Below are 20,799 nucleotides of genomic sequence, written 5' to 3' on the forward strand. Positions count from 1 at the left end.
ATTTATTATGGCTGAGTCTTCCTTCATCTGCTGCTTTCAATTTCAAATTTGTTTGTAATTCAGTTTCCTAGGATGTTATTTTCTTTCCTCTCAATAGCCTGTAAAGCTTTTCCCATCCTAAAGAACATAAATCCTTCTTAGTGTTTATCTCTCTCTCACAGCCTCTCCTGTGTCTTCCACTTCCTGCTCAAGTTTCTCCACACACTGGGTATCCCATACACTGTCTTGGGGTCTTCATTTTCTCTTCATGGCAGCCCACTGTGGCCACTTTTCAGACCAATCCATTGAATTTACTTCCAAACAGTCCAGGAGATATTTCAAATTCTCGTCTAATTTGCCTTCTCTCTGGAATTTAATTTTGCTGAAGAGCTCCAATATTGTGAAAGGTTTTCAGAGTTAGAACGACAGAACTTAAAACCTAAGTTCTGGTTCCCTGAGGGTCTGCCATGGTAGCTTTCATCTGTAATCCTATCATTCTCATTGCAAAATAGAAGGAGGGGACAAGAGAATCTCTAGAAGCCCACAGGCCATACACAGCCACAAGTCAACATACACAAGTCAACAAGAGACCCTGTCTAAAATGAGGGCAGTGCCATCCATGCCTCCAATATTAACTGACACCTACATGCCTGATGCACCGCTCTGTGGTTTGGATGCCCTCTTCACTGATTTGCTTATAGTCTTCAACAGCATGATTTACTAACACTCCAAGTGCAGCTCTTCAAAACTGACTTACTAGCTTTTTGCTGCCTTCCAGGTCTGCCTTTCTAGATGTCTTGCTTAGACTCCATTCTCTCACCACCTACTGAATGTAAAAAGCCTCTGACTTGTCCATATTCCTTTATTCATTCTGTCATTGAATCTCTTTTTTACTGCCAGAGCTTTCCATCCTAAGGCTAATGGCACTGGCTGCGTCATCATTCTTCATCCAGGGACAGCAAGATCCTTCATTGCCTGCCTACCCAACTGAAGGCAGACAGTGCTTTCCAACATAGTTCATGACAGTGTCCAGCATCAATATGCTTGAGAGCCATGCAGAATGGACAGAATAAAGTTTGAATTCTTTCCAGAAGTTCTTTTTTTTTCCATTTTTTTATTGGATGTTTTATTTACATTTCATATGTTATCCCCTTAACCCATCCCCCCCACCAGGAACCCCCATCCCCTCACCCCTCCTCCTGCAAAAATATAAATTAATTAACTAATTAATTAATTTAGGCCCATCAAAATCAAGTTGCTTAAAACTGACAAAAAAAAATTGTTTTTTAGAAGGAGCTGGAGGAAAAAGAGGTCAAAACCCAGAGTGACAGCATTCCCATCAGAAATAATGCATGCCAGAGGACAATGAGGCCATATGTCTCAGGCACTGAAAGAAAGAATTGTCAACCTAGAATTCTTCACCCACTGAAAATATCTTTAAAAGACAAAAAGTGAAATAAAGACCTTTCAGTCAGACAAAAAGCCACAACCATCATTGGAGAAATACATTTTACTCATCAGTCAGGGTGCTCCAGATAACTTAACTCCAAATAATGTGACAGAGTCAACAAAATATCCAATAATTTTCTTTTTCTTAAAAATGATAAGCTGGTTTTAAAGTTTGCATGGAAGCACAGAGAACTTCAGCTGACTGGGTTATAGCTGACTAGATTACAGCTCACTAGATTATAGCTCAGTGGCTTATAGCTGACTGGATTACAGCTAACTGAATTGCAGCTGACTAGATTACATCTAACTGGATTACAGCTGACTGGATTACAGCTGACTAGCTTCATAGGAAAGAAGAGAGCCAGAAGGCTGGCAACGCTTCCATTTTAAATTATTACGAAATCATAGTAACTCAAGTAGAATGTGCCAGAGTAAACAGTAGGCAAACAGATCAATGGGAGCAAGTGAGTGAGGAAGTAGAGGAACATCTACACTTATGACTGGTTTATGACCAAACTGGAAAATGAAGATGAGAAGAGCGAATTGCTTTGGGGCAGCTAAAGCACCCCTCCAAGGCTCGGGGAACATCCTACAGGAGGAAGCAGAGAGAATGTATGAGTCAGGGGGATGAGGGCATTGCAGCCAACATATGTCTTCCAGACATAGCTGTTGCCCTCATGAACTCCCTGTAGATCTGAATGACGCTCATGCATGACCAAGCTTTTCAACATCTCATCGTGGGTGGGAAGAGACCCACCAGGGCCTGGTCCTACCTGATGGAATAGTGTCACGAGAGGATGTCATTTTCCTCAGTGATGTAGCCACTGATAAGATGCTCTTACTCCCACTAATAACTCCCACCCATACTCAGGCAAGGAAGTCTAATCAAATTCAGTGGGCAACACACCCAAAGAAAACTCAAAAGAAGGAGGAGGATTGGTAAGAAATGTTTCAGGAGAGAGGAGAGGTAAGAGAGGAGGGGACGGGAGTGAGAAAAGAGCAATCTCAATGCAGCTGAAAACATGTGGCTACTCACATACAAAAAATAAAAAGAGCTTAGGCACGTAGCTTAGATGACACCAATGTACAAAACTCACAGGAAGTGAACTGTAAGTCTAAAGTAAACTAAGTAAACTTCAAACTCCTAGAATAAAACAAAGGGGAAATGTTTGGCCACGTTGGGTTAGAAAAATATCTCTTAGACACTTAACCAAATTAGAATTTAATAAAAATCAAAATAATAAATTACACTTCATCATGTTTTTTTTTAAAAAAAAAAACAACCTCTAATCTGAGGCTGGAGAGATTGCTCAGTGGTTAAGAGAACTGACTGCTCTTTGAGAGGTCCTGAGTTCAATTCCCATCAATCACATGGTGGCTCACAACCATCTATTAATGGGATCTGATGCCCTCTTCTGGTGTGTCTGGAGACAGCTACAGTGTACTCGTATACATAAAATAAATAAATAATCCCCCCCCAAAAAACCTTTAATCTTCATAGTTTAATATAAAAAGTGAAAAGACGAGTCTCAGACTGGAAAAGTAATTCTTGCAAAATATATGCACGCGATCTAAATTTAGGCTAAAGACCTCTTAATCATCTTTAAAAAGCAGGTCAAGTTTTCTCACGACCACAATCCTCTAACAGAAATCTTCTGAGTGACAAATGTGCATGGTAAATGATCACGTGACAAGATCCTCCCCAGTTCTGGTCCCGAGGAAGAGCGTAAATGTCTGGGCTTGGTGGCACATACCTGTAATGACAGCACGTGGAGCAGAAGCAGGAGAATCCTTGCAAGTTCAAGAACAGCCTGAACTATACAGCAAGTTCTGGGCCAGCCAGGCTATATAGTAAGGCTCTATCTCACAAGAAAATGTCAGTGAAATACTGCTATTAACCTATTAGAATTTCCAAAAGTAGACTATCCATACCAAGAACTGGAGACATGAGACCATGAAGCTCTCAAACATGGCTCATGGGAATATCAAATTCAACCACTCTGGCAACAAATTTGACACTTAAAAAAAAAAAAATCGTGTCCATTTACCCTAGGATCAAGCCACTCCACACCTAAGTTTTTCCTGAAGACAAATGAAAACAAATCCCATATGCAAAAAGTTATACACACGTTCTTAACAATGCAGCTATTTTGCAATAGCTGAAACTTGAAAATAATCCAAGTGTCCACCAACAGATGACTAAAGCCAACGGGTTGCATCTACAGAACAGAGCGCTGCACAATTAAAAAAGAATGGACTCTGGCTTGTACAATAATCTAAATGAGTCTTAGAATAAGGACACTGAAACAAGCCAGGTACCAAGCCATGACTACGTACGTATTCCATTAGTAAAAACAGCTACAGTGCCAACTGTTGTATGGTAACGTAGCTGTAGGTGAAGGTCGAGAGTTATGAGGGGCGGTAGTGAGGTCTGAGATGGAAAAGGTTACTATTGTGCGACACAAGGAGACATCTGGGTGTTGTTCTAGCTTGCTTTCTACTACGGTGATAAAACACAAATCAAAACCAGTTCTGAGAGGAAGAGGGTTTATTTTGGCTCACAGGTCACAGTTCATCCTCGAGGGAAGCTAAGGCAGAAACTGAAGCAGAGACCCCGGAGGAATTCTTACTAGCTTGGTTTTTTGTTTGTTTGTTTTTGTTTTTGTTTTTAATACAACCCAGGGCCATGTTCCCAAGAGTGCCATTCCACATCAGTCATCAAGAAAATGCCCCAGAGGCTTGTCAACAACAAGCCAACCTGATGGAGGAAATTCCTCAATTGAAGTTCACTCTTCCCAGGTGATTCCAGCTTGTGTCAGGTTGACTGACTGAATAAATAAATAAATAAATAAATAACCAACCAAGCAGCACAGGTATGGTGGATTATACTTACTAACTTGGGGATCAAAGATTGTATCACAGATGTACATATGTGTAAAAATTTACCAGAATATATTCTTTACATGTGTTTGGTCTATTTGTGTCAGTTTTCTCTCAATAGGGCAGGAATTAGAAAGCAATGAAGAAGAACGAGAAGAAAACAAAAGAGGAGAAAAGGAAGAGGGGGAAATAATGCAAAAGAAAGAGGAAGGAGAGGTGAGGGAGGAGAAGGAAGGAAGAGAAAGAGAAAGAGAATGGGGAAGAAGAAAGAGAAGAAGAAAATGTCTGTCAGAACTCACTTTTTTCACATTTCACTCCAACTAGCTCCGGTTGCCAAGAGAGGTCAAGCACTCGGGCTTCCTAGAAACACAGCCCAAACAGGAACCACTACCACCCTAGGTTGGACCTCCAGCAAAGCTCTCTACCCCAGCTCATAAACTTGAACATCTGAATTGTGTTTGTCACTGCCTCAAACAATCGCTGGCTTCGAAGCCACAGGAGATTACCCATTGCCATCCCTACCTCCCACCCACAGGGCAGCCCAATCCTAACACAGCAGGGAAACAGAACAACAGAGTTGCAGTGAGAGAAGTGTAAACAGGAGAGGTCATCTGGGTCTCCCACAACCACCCTCTCCCCAACCACCACAAGGAACAATGGTACAGGAAGCTGGGGCTTGCGGCTCTCAAGCAGTTACGCAAACCAAGTTGGCACCCAGCACCGCTTTTGTTCAGAGACTTCTTTTAAGAGTCAACCCTCTTAAAAACAATTCAGAGTGTTTTCTCCCTTGGGAAAGCGTGTGGCAACTTTCCTGGTTTACCCTGTTTTCAGTGAAATCATTCTAGAGAGGCAGATTCTGAGCCCATCTGCTGGGCCGGGACCACCATGCTAGTGAGTGGCTAGCAACTTGTTCCATGGGAGCATGAATGGACTAAGGGCTCCATATATTTAAAAAAAAAATCCAACTTAAAATAGTATTGTAGACCTCATTTTTAATAGAGTCCCTGTCCATTCAGAGACTCTCCTAAATAACCCCACAATTAATGGCATGTATTTATCTGCAAAGCCACTTACTTGAAATATACAGGGGTTGAGTTCTCTCTGGGCATTAAGTTTGTTTATGAGAAAGAAAGCTTTGATCTAAGAATAAAAATAGAGCAGTGGGATTCAAGTAAATTTACCCTGCTCTCTCCAGGAGCCTCGGGTTTAATCCATCTTGGGAAGAGTTCAATCTCAGGTGACACAGAAATCTATCTTCACAAGCAGCTCACAACTACATTAAAAGACATAATTAACCATTGTTCCCTTCAGTGACACTGTGGAGATAAGCAAAGCTCTCATAAGGGGACCCTTTTGTTGGGTTTATTCTTGTGTGGGTTTCTATCCAGACCACATGGTGTCATTACTACCTACTCAGGTCAATATGCAGAAATCTTTTATGTCAAGTCTCATCACATCCTGCATGAGACTTCTCAGTTATTCTCTAGTGCACAGCGAATGGGATCAAGGCACCTTCTATCACAACTCTTTTGGAACCTGACCTGTTCCCTGCCTAGCTAAATGTCACTGTGTGCGTTCAGGGACACCCTTTTCAGATTGTCATCATCCTTCAGATCTGAGACTTTTCGTATGATCAGTATTTCCTCGAGGCCACCTCTTCTCATCCCCCTAATCTAAACTAGAATGTTCTTTACAAGGTCATTTTCTTTCCACATCCTTGACACTCACTCCCCTTGCATGTGTGCCACTAAACTTGAGCATCTTCCACTTACTTAAAAATGAGTTTTATGGGGTCAGGAACCTAGGTTTTTATTCAGTGTTTTATCCCTACTGGCCTGCGTAAGTGCTGGATAAGATGCTTATTATATAATCATACAGAATGGATGAAGAACGGAAATCACGCTCATTTCTACTCTACTGGTTCTCTTCCAAACTCCAAGCCCACTTACCACTCATACCTCATTCCTGCCCTGTCCATAAAAATCTTCCCCAGGCTTCCTGTTTTTCAAGGAAGGCATACAACACAAGGCATACAAAATAACAGAGACATGCCTGCAACAGTGAGTACCCAATAAACGGAGGGCTAAATTTGGTAAGCACAAAGTCACTTCTTCCAAGGAAGAATTAGAGCCCTGTTGCTCAGTCCCTCTATCATTTCTGAATGTTCACACACTCCTGGCACCACATTTTGGTGTAATTTCGTTCTTCTTCACTTGACACGGTTCCTTCTTTCTTAAATTAATGCATTTTAAAGGAATATTTATAAAAAATTTAAAAACTCATTTCATCTACTGAAGGTCCAATTGTGATGATCAAGACAGTGGAAATAGATTTAAGATGATCAGTTGTGATGACCACTGCAGTGGAAATAAAGGCATCTGCTTCTAGTCAATTAAAAATATATTAAGACCAGCAATTGTTGGCAATGTGACAGTATTATTGTCAACATTAACAAGACAACTTCATCTTTCTCCGTGATATGATTAACAATCTTTAATGACCTCTTGGCTTTGTCCATCAGCTATGTGCTGTACATAGTTGAGGTACATCTATATGATTGCACTCTACCGTAATTATGTCCTTTCAATCACCCACATCTAACCCGTGCTCTTCTGACACTGTATTGTGACTTGTACTTGCCTTTGGCATTTCTTCTCTACCTTGGGTGATTGATTACATACAAATTTACATCTAGAGCTCAACTTACTTTTCTCTCTTTACATTCTCTATAGTTGCTGAGTGGATATTTTTTTAAATATTTATTTATTTATTTATTTTAATAAATATATATGAGTGCTTTGTCTTCACACACACCCGAAGAGGGCGTCAGATTCCATTATAGATGGCTGTGAGCCACCATGTGGGTGCTGGGATTTGAACTCAGGACCTCTGGAAGAGCAGTCAGTGCTCTTAACTGAGAGTCATCTCTTTAGCCCCTAAGTGGATGTTTTGTATAGAATATATGATTAATAAAGTTTTTATCTTTGTAGGTCTGGGAATTGAACAGTGTCTTGCACATATTATATCAACTAATGAAATATCCTTAACTCCATAAAACATTGAGGTTGAATTTACTATTGAGAATTTTGAACTTAATCAATCAAGAGACCATTTTTTCAAAGTTGAAATACCTAACAAAACCATTATGGTTTCACCTACTCTAGTTTGTTTTAACTCTGCCCTTCTGATTTCCTGCATGTCCGTACCTATGGCATCACCTAGTTAAATATCATGGAAACAGCTGGGGAAAAGATTCTGTGTAAGAAATGTGTCCCTTGTGCGCATGCATACACCTGAGGGAAAGCCCCAGATTTGCAAAAGAAACAAAGGCCAGACAGAACCAGGGAAAATCTGAATGTGTGATTTATTATATTTAAGATTGGTCTATAAGGCTTAAATATGTCTGTCAAAGTTAACAGCAGATGAATGTACCTTTACAAAATCAGTCTTTCGATACAGAACAGGACTACGCGTGGTAACTGGGCACTGGACAACTAGTATTTCCTCAATGCAAATATTCAACCTGCAGCACCATGTAGAAGCTTCTACTTGGCTCACGAGCTTCAGTATTCACTATAAACTCTGCTCAGAACACAACTCTGTCTACACCAAAAATTAGAGGAAAACCATAGCACAGTCATTCGGCCTTAATATGTCAGGTTTGGTACAGGATTAAAATACTAAGTGGTTTGTTTGTTTGTTTGTTTATGTCCTGGCTTCAAATTAATAAATACAAACACAATATAAAAATATACACCAGTTGCTAAGACTACACTGCCCAGGCCCAGAAAGTTAAATCTCGCTCTCATATGTATGCAGGTATGTCTTAAGGGTCAGAATTTCCGAATAGCTACGGCTAGTCTTCCGGTAGAAATCCAGACCGGTGAGATACTCAATGTCCCGCACCCGAGCTGTGTGCATCTTCATGAGTTCCTCTACCCACTTCGACTCATCCTCGGAGCTCTGCAAGGGAAGGGAAGCAATCAGATTTTTCTAGACAAGGTTAAACAAGGTCATTTTCTGCACACAGACTCAGGCATATTCTTTCCACCTGACCCTCCTACCTCTACTGAATTCGGTCAGGAATACACCACAAATATCCCTCCTTGCCTGTAGACATTCTCGCAGCGATAAGGGATACCCAAACAATTGAGAAACGTTGTGTGAAAGAGTGTTGTTCTCACTAGATTCTCAGAACATAAATCAAAGTGAGGAAAATCTTTGACCCTGTAGAATCTGATCATGTTGCTTTTCTTCTCAGCCATCAAATGTAGGGTTGGATTCAGCACACACTAAACCTGGAAGGCTCTTTTATCTCACAAAATAAGCAGAGAGTCAGTGCCTAACACAGGAAACGTGTGTATTCCTGCTCAGAAGAGCCATCACACCCATCACTTATCTAGGAAAGGACAGTTAGTTGTTATCTGATAATGAGTTCAGTTTGAAACAGGTCAGTATGGCACTCTGGGGCCCAAAAAGTCTGAGTTAGAAAGGAGACGCCACCATTTCCTTGCTTCCGTGACTTACTGAAGCTACTGATTCCACCAAGCTTCATTGATTGACAAGGGTACTAATGCTTACGTCAACAGCTTGCTGGGAGGTAGGAAAAAAGATTTAAAAGGAGCAGAAGAGAGAAAGGGAAATTTAGACAATAGTAAAGCACTCAGGAAAGGAAGGGAATATCCTTTCTGTCTTAGATGCTCATATAAAATGGCTTTGTTGGGAAACTCAGGGCTAAAACCATACAGAACAACAAAACAATGTATTTCATGTCTCATTTGAAACTAAAGGATAATTCAGATGAAGAAACCCCCACGTCTCAAAAATATTTCAATGTGGAGGAAACATTGGGGGGAAATAATAAGAACCGAGTGTCCAATGAGTTAAGCAACAGTGCCTTTCATTAGTAGCCAGGGACAGGAAGATCTTCACAAATAACACCACTACCTAATGCCTCTGAATCTAAGTGTCCAGCAAGAGTCTTTAGAGACATTTACAGGGTGCTACAGAGCCCGGAACCAAGAATATTCAGATGCCGTTGCCTACCTCTTGACCACCAGTGATCTCAGTGAACCAACCTTTGAGGCCCATGAACCTGCAAAGGTTTTCTCAGAAAGCTCCAACCCACACAGTAGCACATGCCAAGTCTAAATATGTTTCATGAGCTTGTTGGTTCAGGAAACCAATGCCTGGCCATTCCAGGCAAAGTGTAGAAATGGCTTCGAAGAGAGGAGTCAGGCCTTTCATAACCTCCTGCCTAACCTAACCAAGATTTCTGCAGCTCCCAGTATAGACGAACCTAAATTTAGCTCTACCCACAATGGTACTGACCAGTCCTCAGCTTGACCATGTAATTAACAAAGTAGGAGGTCTCCTGATGGGTCAAGACCCCCTCAGGGTAAGCATGAGGTTATATTTTGGGAGAATTTTCATATTTTGCTCCTTTGTTGGATTTTTTTCAATGGTCAGTGAGTCCAATGCTTCCTTTGTAAATGCAATATGTGAATGTGTGGGAAAGGGTTGGAAAGGGTTTCCTAATTCAAAATCACGACAAGTCAGAATGATAAGAATTCAAGAGTGAAAATCTGTCTCTTTCTACTTCTTTCCTTGAGACATAAATTGCTAGGAGTATTCTCTTCTGCTTTCCACATGCTAAAACTTTGTCTCTACTTTGTCTTAAACCAATTTAAGACACTACATGTAAATAAAACATAATTTGTCTTTACACTATGTGTAAAGAAAATATATTTGCTGATAATCTGTGGAAGTTATTACGGATGAAGTTAGTAGTACAAGATATGAAACTAATAAAGTTCAGACATAGTTCATATACACAAAAATAGGAAAGAAAAGGCTTTAAAGAATAAGTAATAGAATATTAATACAACCAAAATCACAACCCATGATTATTTTTATGCTATAGCTATTTATTTTTGAAGTTCTATTTATTTTCTTTTATTTGTATGTGAACAAGTGTTTTATCTGCATGTTTCAGCACCACCTGTGTGTGGTGTCCATGGAAGCCAGAAGCATCCAGTGTCCTGGAATTAGAATTACAGTCAGTTTGTTAGCTATCACGTGGGTGCTGGGAATTGAACCCCAGTACTCTGAAAGAGCAACCAGTGCTCTTAATCTCTGAACAGTTTCCACAAGCCTAGGTTATTTATTTTTCTCCTGTCTTTTCTCCCCAACTTTAAAGTCTAGGATTCAAGTCTCAGTTGTCTTCCAAGTAAACTTTAAAAATAGGCGAGGTTGCTAGTAGACTTAAGATTCTTAATTAAGAAGCAAGCTGGCCATGAGCTCTCTGGGAGAATTTGCAAACTTTCTGTAGGTTCAGGAACCAGTAAGCAGAGGAAGACTCCTGGGAACAGTAGTACAGATTTCATTTTCCAGGTGAAACCCTGTGTCACCTAGAACTATCTTGGCATTACATTTGAACCAAGCCTTTCAAACTCAATGTTGCCACATTCCTGCAGAGACTAGAGGATTCTCAAGTACTGAGGTGTACTCTAAACAGTCTACCATATGTATAATCTATACATCCTTTATATCTTTAAAATTCATAGCAATTTTGAGTTTCATTTCACATATGTGTAGTCTACCTCTCAACTGGCTTTTAGTAGGACCGAGGTTTTCTTGATGGAGTTACAGCGATGATATAAGGGGCATTATATTCCCCTATGAACAAGCACGGCTAAAACATCATACCAGCAAGCTCACGACAGCTTATCTCTGACTTTCAGTTTTCCCCCTTCCTCCTCTTTTCCAACCACATACGGTGCTCCAGAAACTCTCTGGCCACAGCATTTCTGCCTTCCAGATTCCTTTCTAAGTGTCTAAGATGACATCTCAGCTCAATTTCTGTACACCTCATTCCTATGAATCTTGCCAATACCTTTTGACCACCATGCTCACCCTCCTCCAACATAATTTATCTCCCTACGGCAAAACCTAAAGTGTTTCTCTTTTGATGAAACATTTTGTTCTTGATTATCTAATTGCACAATAAGAAAAGCGGCCAAAGTTCTCTACAGATATCTGCTAATTATCTGTGGAATTTAAAATTCCTTATCCTACAAACTAACCATCATCTTTTATTAAATATAAGTTCCTCAGAAGTTAACACAAAGGCAGGAAAAAGAAAGAAACTTTACAGGGCAATTAGATGTTAGCAGCCATATATGTTGAGGACCTATACAATATATGGACCATAACATGAACTCAGTACATGGTAACAACTACTTCTGCCGCTATTACAACCAGTACTGCTATGACTACCATTATAGTTTAAATTTTTTGATTATACACAATTTTTAAAACATCACTCATCACTTTGTAGCCTTTTGGCAAAAATCAAATGTAAAACATTATCCCCTATGAAATCCAAGTGTTTTAGATAAATGTAACTAGCTTTCTATACCATAGTTCACAGTTCTATTATCTCCCAAAGTCTTTTTTTTTTTCCGAGACAGGATTTCTCTGTGTAGTTCTGGCTGTCCTGGAACTCACTCTGTAGACCAGGCTGGCCTTGAACTCAGAAATCAGCCTGCCTCTGCCTCCCAAGTGCTGGGATTAAAGGTGTTCGCCACCACTGCCCGCCAAAGTCTTTATTTTGCTTTGAACATTCATGGCCTAAATTCTTCATCCATAATTGAAGCCATTGTCCAAGAGTCACATCTCCATGATGATGGTGATCTTGACTGAACCAATTGTTATGGCATTTTGCTTCTTCTTTTTTTTAAGATTTATTTATGTTTATTTATAGGAGTACACTGTAGCTGTCTTCACACACACCACAAGAGTGCATTAGATCCCATTACAGATGGTTGTGAGCCACCATGTGGTTACTGGGAATTGAATTCAGGACCTCTGGAAGAGCAGTCAGTGCTCTTAGCCACTGAACCATCTCTCCAGCCCATGTTTTGCTTCTTATTGTGACTATTTCCATTCATGTTTTATTTGCAGCCTCATATGGTAGGCTGACTAGGAGTTTATGGCTTTTGTCTAACACAGTGTTTTTTTCTCCTAGAACACTTTAATACAATTTAGGAATTTGAGTGTAATTCATTGACTAACAATCCTATGCTACAGATTCCATGTCTATTCTTTCTAGTAAGTGAAATGAATATATATCAGCTATTAGTTCTAGACCCAAGCTTGCAGCAGAGAGTTTCCATCACAATAAAGGCACATGTAGAGATTATATGATTTGTCCCTGAGTTTTAACTCTGTACACACAGAATGGCTCCTGTCTTATTGTTAAGGACTTTTCCTATTTAACTGTAATATATTTTAATTATTTTATAAGTATGGGTAGTTTGCTTGCATCAAATCTGTGCATTGTGTGTATGCCTAGTATCCACAGAGACCAGAAGAGGGCTTTGGAATCCCTGAGATTAGTTCGCTATGGTTGTGACTCATTATATTGGTACTAGGAATTGAAGTCTAGTCTTCTGGAAGAGCAAGCAATGCTCATAACCACAGAGCCACCTCTCTTGTTCCTGCTAAGGGCCTCTTCATTATACCATTCTGTTTTCCACTTCTATCGACGTGACAATAAATGATACAGAAGTCTTTTGTGCTTTGGAATGGCTATCATAGTTCCCATAACCAGTAGCACAAGATAACCTGACTAGTAGGTACTACACATGTGTGTGTATGTGTTTTTACAAGCTTTGTTGTGAGTATTTTCAAGCATCCACAAAAGAAGAAATTAATGCAATAAATTCCTTTGAACTCTTACTGTGCCCTAATTATTATCAAAATTTTGTGATTTTCCTTTTTGGTGCAATGTCCTTTTGTGAAGATGAAAACATCCAGGTACTTCATCATTTGTCAAAATTGAACATATAAATAGAACTGTGTTAAATATACACACATATATGCAAATGTAACACACACACACATACGCAGAGTGATAAATACAGAATTATTATTATAGGATACCAGGTCCCTATATATTTAATAATGTTCTGCTTGGGTCATTTCCCCTTTCCATTCAGCTGGGTGCCCCTATTGCTTTATAATATATCTGGTTCAGCGCTAGGGATATAAATTAAGAAGCTAAGTATGAAAATGCATCCTGGAGGACTCTGTCTCTGAACTCACATTACAGCTCTCATCATTGTCGGGTCGGTGAGGAAGGATAAAAGAAGACACGGAGAGAGGACCATCACACTTGTCTGCAGGCTGAGTGAAGTCCAGGCAGCTGGTGATGATGCCGTAGTAATGAGTGGGGACAGGTATAGAGCTGCCTTCCACATACCTGAGTCAGGAAAGGAAATAAGTTACGAGGCACATCGAAACTGTCTCTTAAAAGATGCTTACCCATCACTGGTGTCTAAGACACTCCGCTAGCCCCCCAGCGTATCTTTAAACATGATTGATGTTCTCTTTGCCTTGAACTGTCTACCTTATATAAAGCCTGGTGAGAAGAGAGAGATATCCCAAGAAAATCCAGTGGCTGGATTGAAGAGTTGGAGGCAGTCAATGATGACTAGGATAATAATAACTAGCAAAGAGCCTGAAGAGTCAATAAAAGACAAATCGTGAAGGTTTCTGGAATTTAGGAGCTATTTCATGGAGTTTGGGGGGATATGGAGCATCATATCGGATTTGTGTTTCCGAAAGACCACTATCATAGATATAGAGAATGGTCTAGACATACAAGACACTGGGTACAGCGGGAAAATGCACTTTTAGTCTACATTGAGATCTTGAACTTGGCATAAAGGAAGCACTAGTGGTGACGACCAGGAGACGAGTCCAGGGCTGTCAAATGAGCTTTCTCCAGTAGAGCAAAGTTCACACACTTAATTCCTCAGGAGCCTTGGTGTTATTATAATTTTAATCATTTTCTACATCTTGTAATTATGAGTGAACTTAATTTTGTTTAAAGAGTACCAAAATGACCAACAACACGTATATAATTAAGATGAAATTTCTTTTGAACTATTGAAAATGCTATTAATTATCTGTATTTCAAAATCGTATTTTAGCTACAAAGTATCTTTATTATTTGATCACTGTGCTTATTTCTGTTTCTTTGTGCATGTGTAAATGTGCTAGACTACATACTCCTTGTAAGCACAGTGTTTACTTTATCTTTTTATATCCCAAAAAGTACCAAGGGAAGAGAGATCATTGGAGTGATCCAAAGACTATATGCAACTTTCTAATAAGACATACTGGCTCAAAAAGTAGAAAAGATTCCAAAAGTCTCTAAAAGTAATGAAAATGAATTAAAATCACAATTTCTCTACTGAAGAGTTGTTGAAAAATAAATGGTCATTCAAAAATATCTTTGATACATTTTTATCATAAAATGGAGAATATGTGTCTATCACAACCGTCACATTTTCATTCTAACTACTAAAGTCATATTCAATCAAAGATGGAAAACAACTAAAGATTTTAAGATGAAATTCAAAGAAAAACATTTAAGAGTATGAACTCCTCTCTAGTTTATGAATACTCTTGATTGATGTCTTAGAATTTAGGCATCTCACACAGAACAGGAAATAAAAAAAAAACGCTCACTGTTTGATTTCATCTTCAGTGTCACGTAAACCATCGTAATTGTAGTCAAAAATCGGTCCACTTATTACGTTGACCCCATTCCTTTCTGAAGCGTATTTCTTCACCAAAACCCTTTGGAAATAAGCCCAAACACCTGTGCAAAGACACAAATCAATTCTTCATGCCCAAATACACTCGGTCCAGACAAACTCTCTGCAGGATGCCTTCTTCATATGCAATGTCAGGAACCACGAGCCATTGTGACTCATCAGAACCTGTTCTCAAGTGTTCTCTGTGCGGTGCACTATGAACTTGCAAAAGGAAAGATAAGAGATGGGGAAATGCTGGGGAGGCAGGAAGCGTGACCTAGTGAGTCAGGGAAAGTTTCCAGTGGAGGTTAAAGTGCCAAGATGTGAAAGCGGAATGAGCCGATATGTCCCAGGCAGAGAAGTGGGGGCAGGACATGCCCGATAGATAGTTACAGTGTGAGCAGAAGAGGAGTATTTTAGCCATTAGGCAAAATTAAAAGAAACAAACAAAAAAAAAACCTTTAGAGGTCAAACAGTAAAGTTTCTTAAGTTTGAAGGCTAGAGAGTGTAGCCCAGTAGGCAGAGTGTTTTTCTAGCATACACAAAGTCTTCACCACAGCACTGTATCAACAACATGTGGTAATAAATGACTGTACCCAGCAGCTAGGAGGTAAAGACCATAGGATCTTGAGATGATTCTAAGCCTCATAGAAAGCCCAAAGGCAACATTGGCTGCATGGAATACTGTCTCAGAAGGGGTGAGGGGCTGAGGGTACAGCTAGCTAAGTGGTAGAGGGTATATATGTCTAAAGTGTCTGAGGATCTGAGTTCCATGCACAGTACTAGAAAAAAAATGACATTTGTTTTTATTGCATAGCCAATGGTCACACTCCAGGGATTTTAATTTGGTTTTGAGGACCAGACTTTATGGTGCTTATTCAATTCACGGAATCACTATCAATCAAGAATACTTACCCTGTAAATAAATAAATTATATAAAAGAAGTTAAAATGATAATTTGCCTGACCCTAAAATCATCTGAATTAATATTCTGATAAAGAAGAATATTTCATAATCTTCTTCTGCATCTTAGGGTCAATATTCAGAAAACATAAGCACCCTAGAGGAAAAGGGTGCTCGTGGCCTCTGCAGACATATTCAGTAAATAAATATAGATGTTGGGAAGTGGCAAGTGACCTCTAGAATTCACTAAGACTCCATCATAAAAATAATAAAACAGAAAGAACTGCAGGGTAGAAAAATGCAACTGTGGTTTAGCTTGGCTCTACCACTTCATGACCTGGGTCACTTCTTATAAGGACAGTTTCCTAATTATAAGCAAAAGCTAGATGACTCACTGGTTTCCTGCCCAGGTAGGTCATCTATAGAGAATTTATATGAAATATCTTCACAGCTTATAAGCTGAACAGTCGCAAGGTATTATTAAAATCAGCACGGAGGTAGAAAAGGTAAGTGGCAAATTTAAAGTATTTACCTTCTAAGTAACAGTTTATTGGGTAAATAGTGTACTTACGTTTGAAGGCGGGGTACATCGGAACCATGTTGGTTACGAGGAATGCATCATACTTAGCTTCTGGGGAAGAGCTCAGGTCTAAATTATCAAGTGGGAGAGCAAAGAGAACCTATTGCTTACCAATCTCAACATCAACAGAAAACTCAGTCTCCTAGGCCAACCCAAAGAGTTTGAAGCCAGCAGGTCTATTCTTTTATTTCTCCTTATCAGCTTCATCAAACCATTCCACTCAGTAGATTTGCATCCCTCAACCACTCTCAGGAAGTATTTACAGCCCGTTTCTTCCTACCTAGTTCAGTCTGTCATTCTTTGATTTCATTATTATAACCTAGACTCTTTAAAAAATGTCATTAAGATAATGAGCCATAATTGTTTTCAGGAAATCACCTCTTCAGGACTGGGCCACTTAATAGCCTCCCTCCCACGCTCAGGCAAATGACTCTTATTAAACTCAGTGGGCCACACACAAAAAACAAGGACATAGGAGTAGGAGCAGAGCGTGGTGAGAAGGTTCTAGCAGGGGACAGGGTGAAAGATGCCAGTGGGAGATAAAAAATGACAAACGCTCATCATATAACCATATAGAACCGTCAAATGGCACCTGTCTTAAGAAAGAACTAATCTCCCAATAACTTAGTATTTCTTTCAGATTCCCTTAAACAATGTAGAGGAAAAAAGTTTCCCTTATCTATACTTTAGACTTTTCCAGAAGAGTAGAATATTCGAAATCTGGTCATTTTTAGGCTTATTTAGGGAAAATCTCATAGTCTCACAAGTACTTCCCTATGAAGAAACCACAAAACACTGAAATCCTAACCAACATGCTTCAAACCCCAGAATATACCTCCCACCCTGACAAAGACACGAATGTGCATGCATACACACATATACACACCCATACCCACACACACACACACACACGAGAGAGAGAGAGAGAGAGAGAGAGAGAGAACGCGTGATGCATACCCCACATGCTGCAACTTACAGGGAGGAAAAAGGAATCCATATGACATCTGTTTATCATTTTTATAGGCTAAACAATTCTGACTGAATCCTGGAGACACACGAACATCTGGGCGAACACAGTTGGTCAGATGCTCCGGGATGCTGGAGACCTCAGCCTGCATAGGGAGTGAAGACACTCGGTGATGCTATTCCAGAGATGAGACCAAATGACTTCAGCAAAGCTAGAGCATCTACTTTGAACTGCTCAAACCCGAATTCACTAGCCTACCATAGTCCATGCTCTGATATTCTAACTTCTTTTTTAAAGCCCTTTATTTTAAATACAATAACTTTCAAACTCTTAATTTCCTGCAGTAGAATCTTTTTACCATCTAAAGTTAAACAATACGTAAAGTGGAAATCCTACTGTCAAAATGCTGAGAAAGCATAGACAAGTGGGTCTCAGCTGTTGGTTATCCACCCAGCCTAGCCTACTTAGTAAACTCCAAGTTAGTGTGAAAACCTGGTTCATTAAAAAGGGGTGCATGGCATCCCTGAGGTACCACACACACATCCTTTTTTAGCATATATACCTATCTCTCTCTGTCTGTCTGTCTGTCTGTCTGTCTCTCTCTCTCTCTCTGTGTGTGTGTATGTACGCATGTCTCTGTGTGTGTGCACTTGCAGGTATGCACACACAGAAATACACAAGGTTGTTGGGGAAGTAGTATTCTTGTTATTTACATTTACAAATTGAAAATATATCTCTAAGAATATATATTTGATGTATATGATATACATAATATATATTAAAACTACAAAATAAATCATCCTAATTTCTGACCTTTGTATCGCATCCTTATGAAGTCCTTATGAGCTCCAGTTAAAATCTTTTTAATTAAAATACAAACAGAAGGCTAGAGAGATGGCTCAACAGTTTGGAGCACTTGCTGCTTTTGCAGAGGACCTGGGTTCAGTTCCCAGAACCCACTTGGTGATTCGCAACCATGCATAAATCCAGTTGTAGGGAATCCTATGTCCTATTATTTCTAAGGCATGTGAAGCATATATGTATGTATGTGTCTGTCTGTCTGAATATATATATATATACATATATATGTATATATATATGCAGGCAAAGCACTCACACATAAACTAAATAAATCTAATAATTATGTTTAATTCTTGGCAACTTTTGAAAAGTTAAATAAAATACAAAGAAGGTGTTAGCACTGGCTGAGCACCGATGTATCTGGGGACTCTCTCATTTCACTAAATCCAAATTGCTGTAGAAATTACTATTCATTAAAACACACACACAAACAAACCTTAATAGTCTCTGTAACTATTGGGTAAGATGTAAACAAAGAAAAAAAACCTAAAAGTATTAGCATGCTCCCTTCAACACTTAACAGTATTATAGTATTACAGTAGAGCAGTCAGAAAACTGAATGTAGTTTAAAATATCTTGCAATGAAGCAGTAAGAAGTATTTCCTTCAAGAATGACACTTGAGTTCAATCCCTGGACTTACAAAGTGAATAGAGAGAACCAACTCCATAAACCACCCTTTGAGTTCTAAAGGCAGGCCATGGTGCGTGTGGACACACATGCATGCGCACGCACACACACAAATAATATTGCAATTGATGCAACAGAAGTTTTCTTCAATCTTGAAAAATTACAGTAAAATCAAAACACTCATTGTATCAAACAAAGAGTATAATTCCCAATTTCCTCAATAACCTGCTTAGAAATGGTGTATGATGTCCAGAGAGGCATTAAGAATATTTCACTGTAACCACTTTCAAAGTCTGTATGGTATAAGATATCATAGCTAGTCCGATAAAGCACTGCAGGTCGTCCATACAGAAGATGTCTCTCTAGGAAAGAAAGAAAGAAAAATCTATATTCAGTGCATAGTCAACCTTACATCACATGTAAGATATTGGAAGAGGAGTCAAGTTGCCTACAGTTTGCTAGCTTACTTATTAATTAGACAGTGACGTCTCCTTAATTTGATCAAGTTAGTTTCTCTAACACATCTGTGATTTATCTGACTACCTTACCAAGGGTCAAAACCATAATGCTTTTGGAAATTGTCATATGTAAAGGTCGGTATAAAAAGGAAACATCTAGTAAATTCTAAGTCAGCTAAATGGAAAGCCAATAGGATCGGATTTTACATAATTAAATGATTTGACCCCTGAAGAGGTATATCAGGTTAGCCAAGGGTTCAATTAAAAATAAGATTCTCTCTCTTATAGCGACTTGCAAACTGCAACTAAAATATGCATTATTTCAGCATAAAGAGAGAGTAGTTAGCAGCTGTATCTTTAAGCATGGACTTAAAGAAACATGTATAGATAACATTAACAGGGTATTTAAGAGGGCCCCTCAAATATAGATGAGAAGCTCACTTATTACCAATGAACTCATGTAAGACCCCAGAGTGCAGAGTTGGGATCCTTTAAGAAGAGAGACACTGAAACCTTGCTTACTCTTTGAGGTGAAAGATGAGAGTTCAGTACTGAAACCTTTATTTCAACCCCCACTCAAAAAAAAAAAAAAAAAAGCCAAGCCTGGAGCTTGGCTTACCCAGTGGAATAGGCTAAGCTTCCAAAAATTTATGGAAACTGGGGTCCATCCATGCCCACATATTTAGAGATTGAGGCTTAGCAAATTCACAATTCCCTAAATAATTTAGAATAAAAGCTGCTTTTACTATATTTTTATTAGAAAAACTCTAGCAGGCACTTATTAAATTATATATACATGTTGCTTTAATTAAAGTCCAACCCCTCTATGCAAGTAGTGGAGAGAAAAATGTTCGCACAGTATTTCATAGAACCCTCCCAAGCAGAAGTGCTGATTTGCGGCAGAGTGGCCCACACTATCCCAACGCAAGCAACTTCTGGGTCATCTGGCTTCCTGAACCTTGCAGTAGATGTGGAAGCCTTGTTTAAGCTGCCAAACTTAGGGGTCCACCCCTAAGAATCAGAATAAATGAAAGCAAATAAACAAATTAAAAGCCAGCAAATCCCAGCAATAGTACTTGGGGGCCATAAACCGACCCAGATTTTCCTTCCAAACTCAAACCAAACCTTTTCTAGGTTCAACATTTCCATTAAGGTTTCTCTTGTTTTCATGTTTGCTGCCTCTGAGTTTCCCGGTTTCGGCTGGAAGCAGAAGTATCAAAATTCTTTGAGAAGTTATTCTCTTTTTATCAGTTAAGTCTTAAAGCTTACCAATTGTGGTGGTTTGAATATGAATGTTCCCCCATAAACTCATATATATGCATGCTTAGTCACCAGGAGTGGGAGTATTTAAGAGGATTAAAAGGATTGGGAGCTTTGGGCTTGTTGGAGAAAGCTACACTGGGAGTGAGGCTTTGAGTTTTGAGAAAGCCCTCTCCCCTCTCCCCTCTCCCCTCTCCCCCTCTTCTCTTCTCTTCTCTTCTCTTCTC

The 20,799-nt window shown here is 39.3% G+C and overlaps 1 protein-coding gene across 7 annotated transcripts in view; it reads right to left on the minus strand.

Annotated features, from left to right (window-relative positions):
• Nucleotides 1–7,653: 7,653 nt before the first annotated feature.
• Nucleotides 7,654–20,799, minus strand: part of Enpp2 (ectonucleotide pyrophosphatase/phosphodiesterase 2) — a 115,287-nt gene continuing 102,141 nt past the window's right edge. For 4 of the 7 annotated variants that reach the window (XM_028767915.1, XM_028767922.1, XM_028767939.1 and 1 more), the window contains 6 exons: nt 19,080–19,216; nt 17,375–17,510; nt 16,390–16,467; nt 14,848–14,980; nt 13,417–13,573; nt 7,654–8,271 (listed from right to left, as the gene is read on the minus strand). In XM_028767915.1, the coding sequence (XP_028623748.1) occupies nt 8,101–8,271; nt 13,417–13,573; nt 14,848–14,980; nt 16,390–16,467; nt 17,375–17,510; nt 19,080–19,216 (812 nt within the window). In that variant the 3' untranslated portion in view covers nt 7,654–8,100. Of the gene's footprint in view, nt 8,272–13,416; nt 13,574–14,847; nt 14,981–16,389; nt 16,468–17,374; nt 17,511–19,079; nt 19,217–20,437; nt 20,513–20,799 lie in introns of all 7 variants that reach the window. The other 3 variants (XM_028767898.1, XM_028767888.1, XM_028767906.1) reach the window with 1 other exon arrangement.

This window comes from Grammomys surdaster, unplaced genomic scaffold (assembly GCF_004785775.1).
Source record: "Grammomys surdaster isolate TR1022 unplaced genomic scaffold, NIH_TR_1.0 63, whole genome shotgun sequence".
Classification (NCBI taxonomy): domain Eukaryota; kingdom Metazoa; phylum Chordata; class Mammalia; order Rodentia; family Muridae; genus Grammomys; species Grammomys surdaster.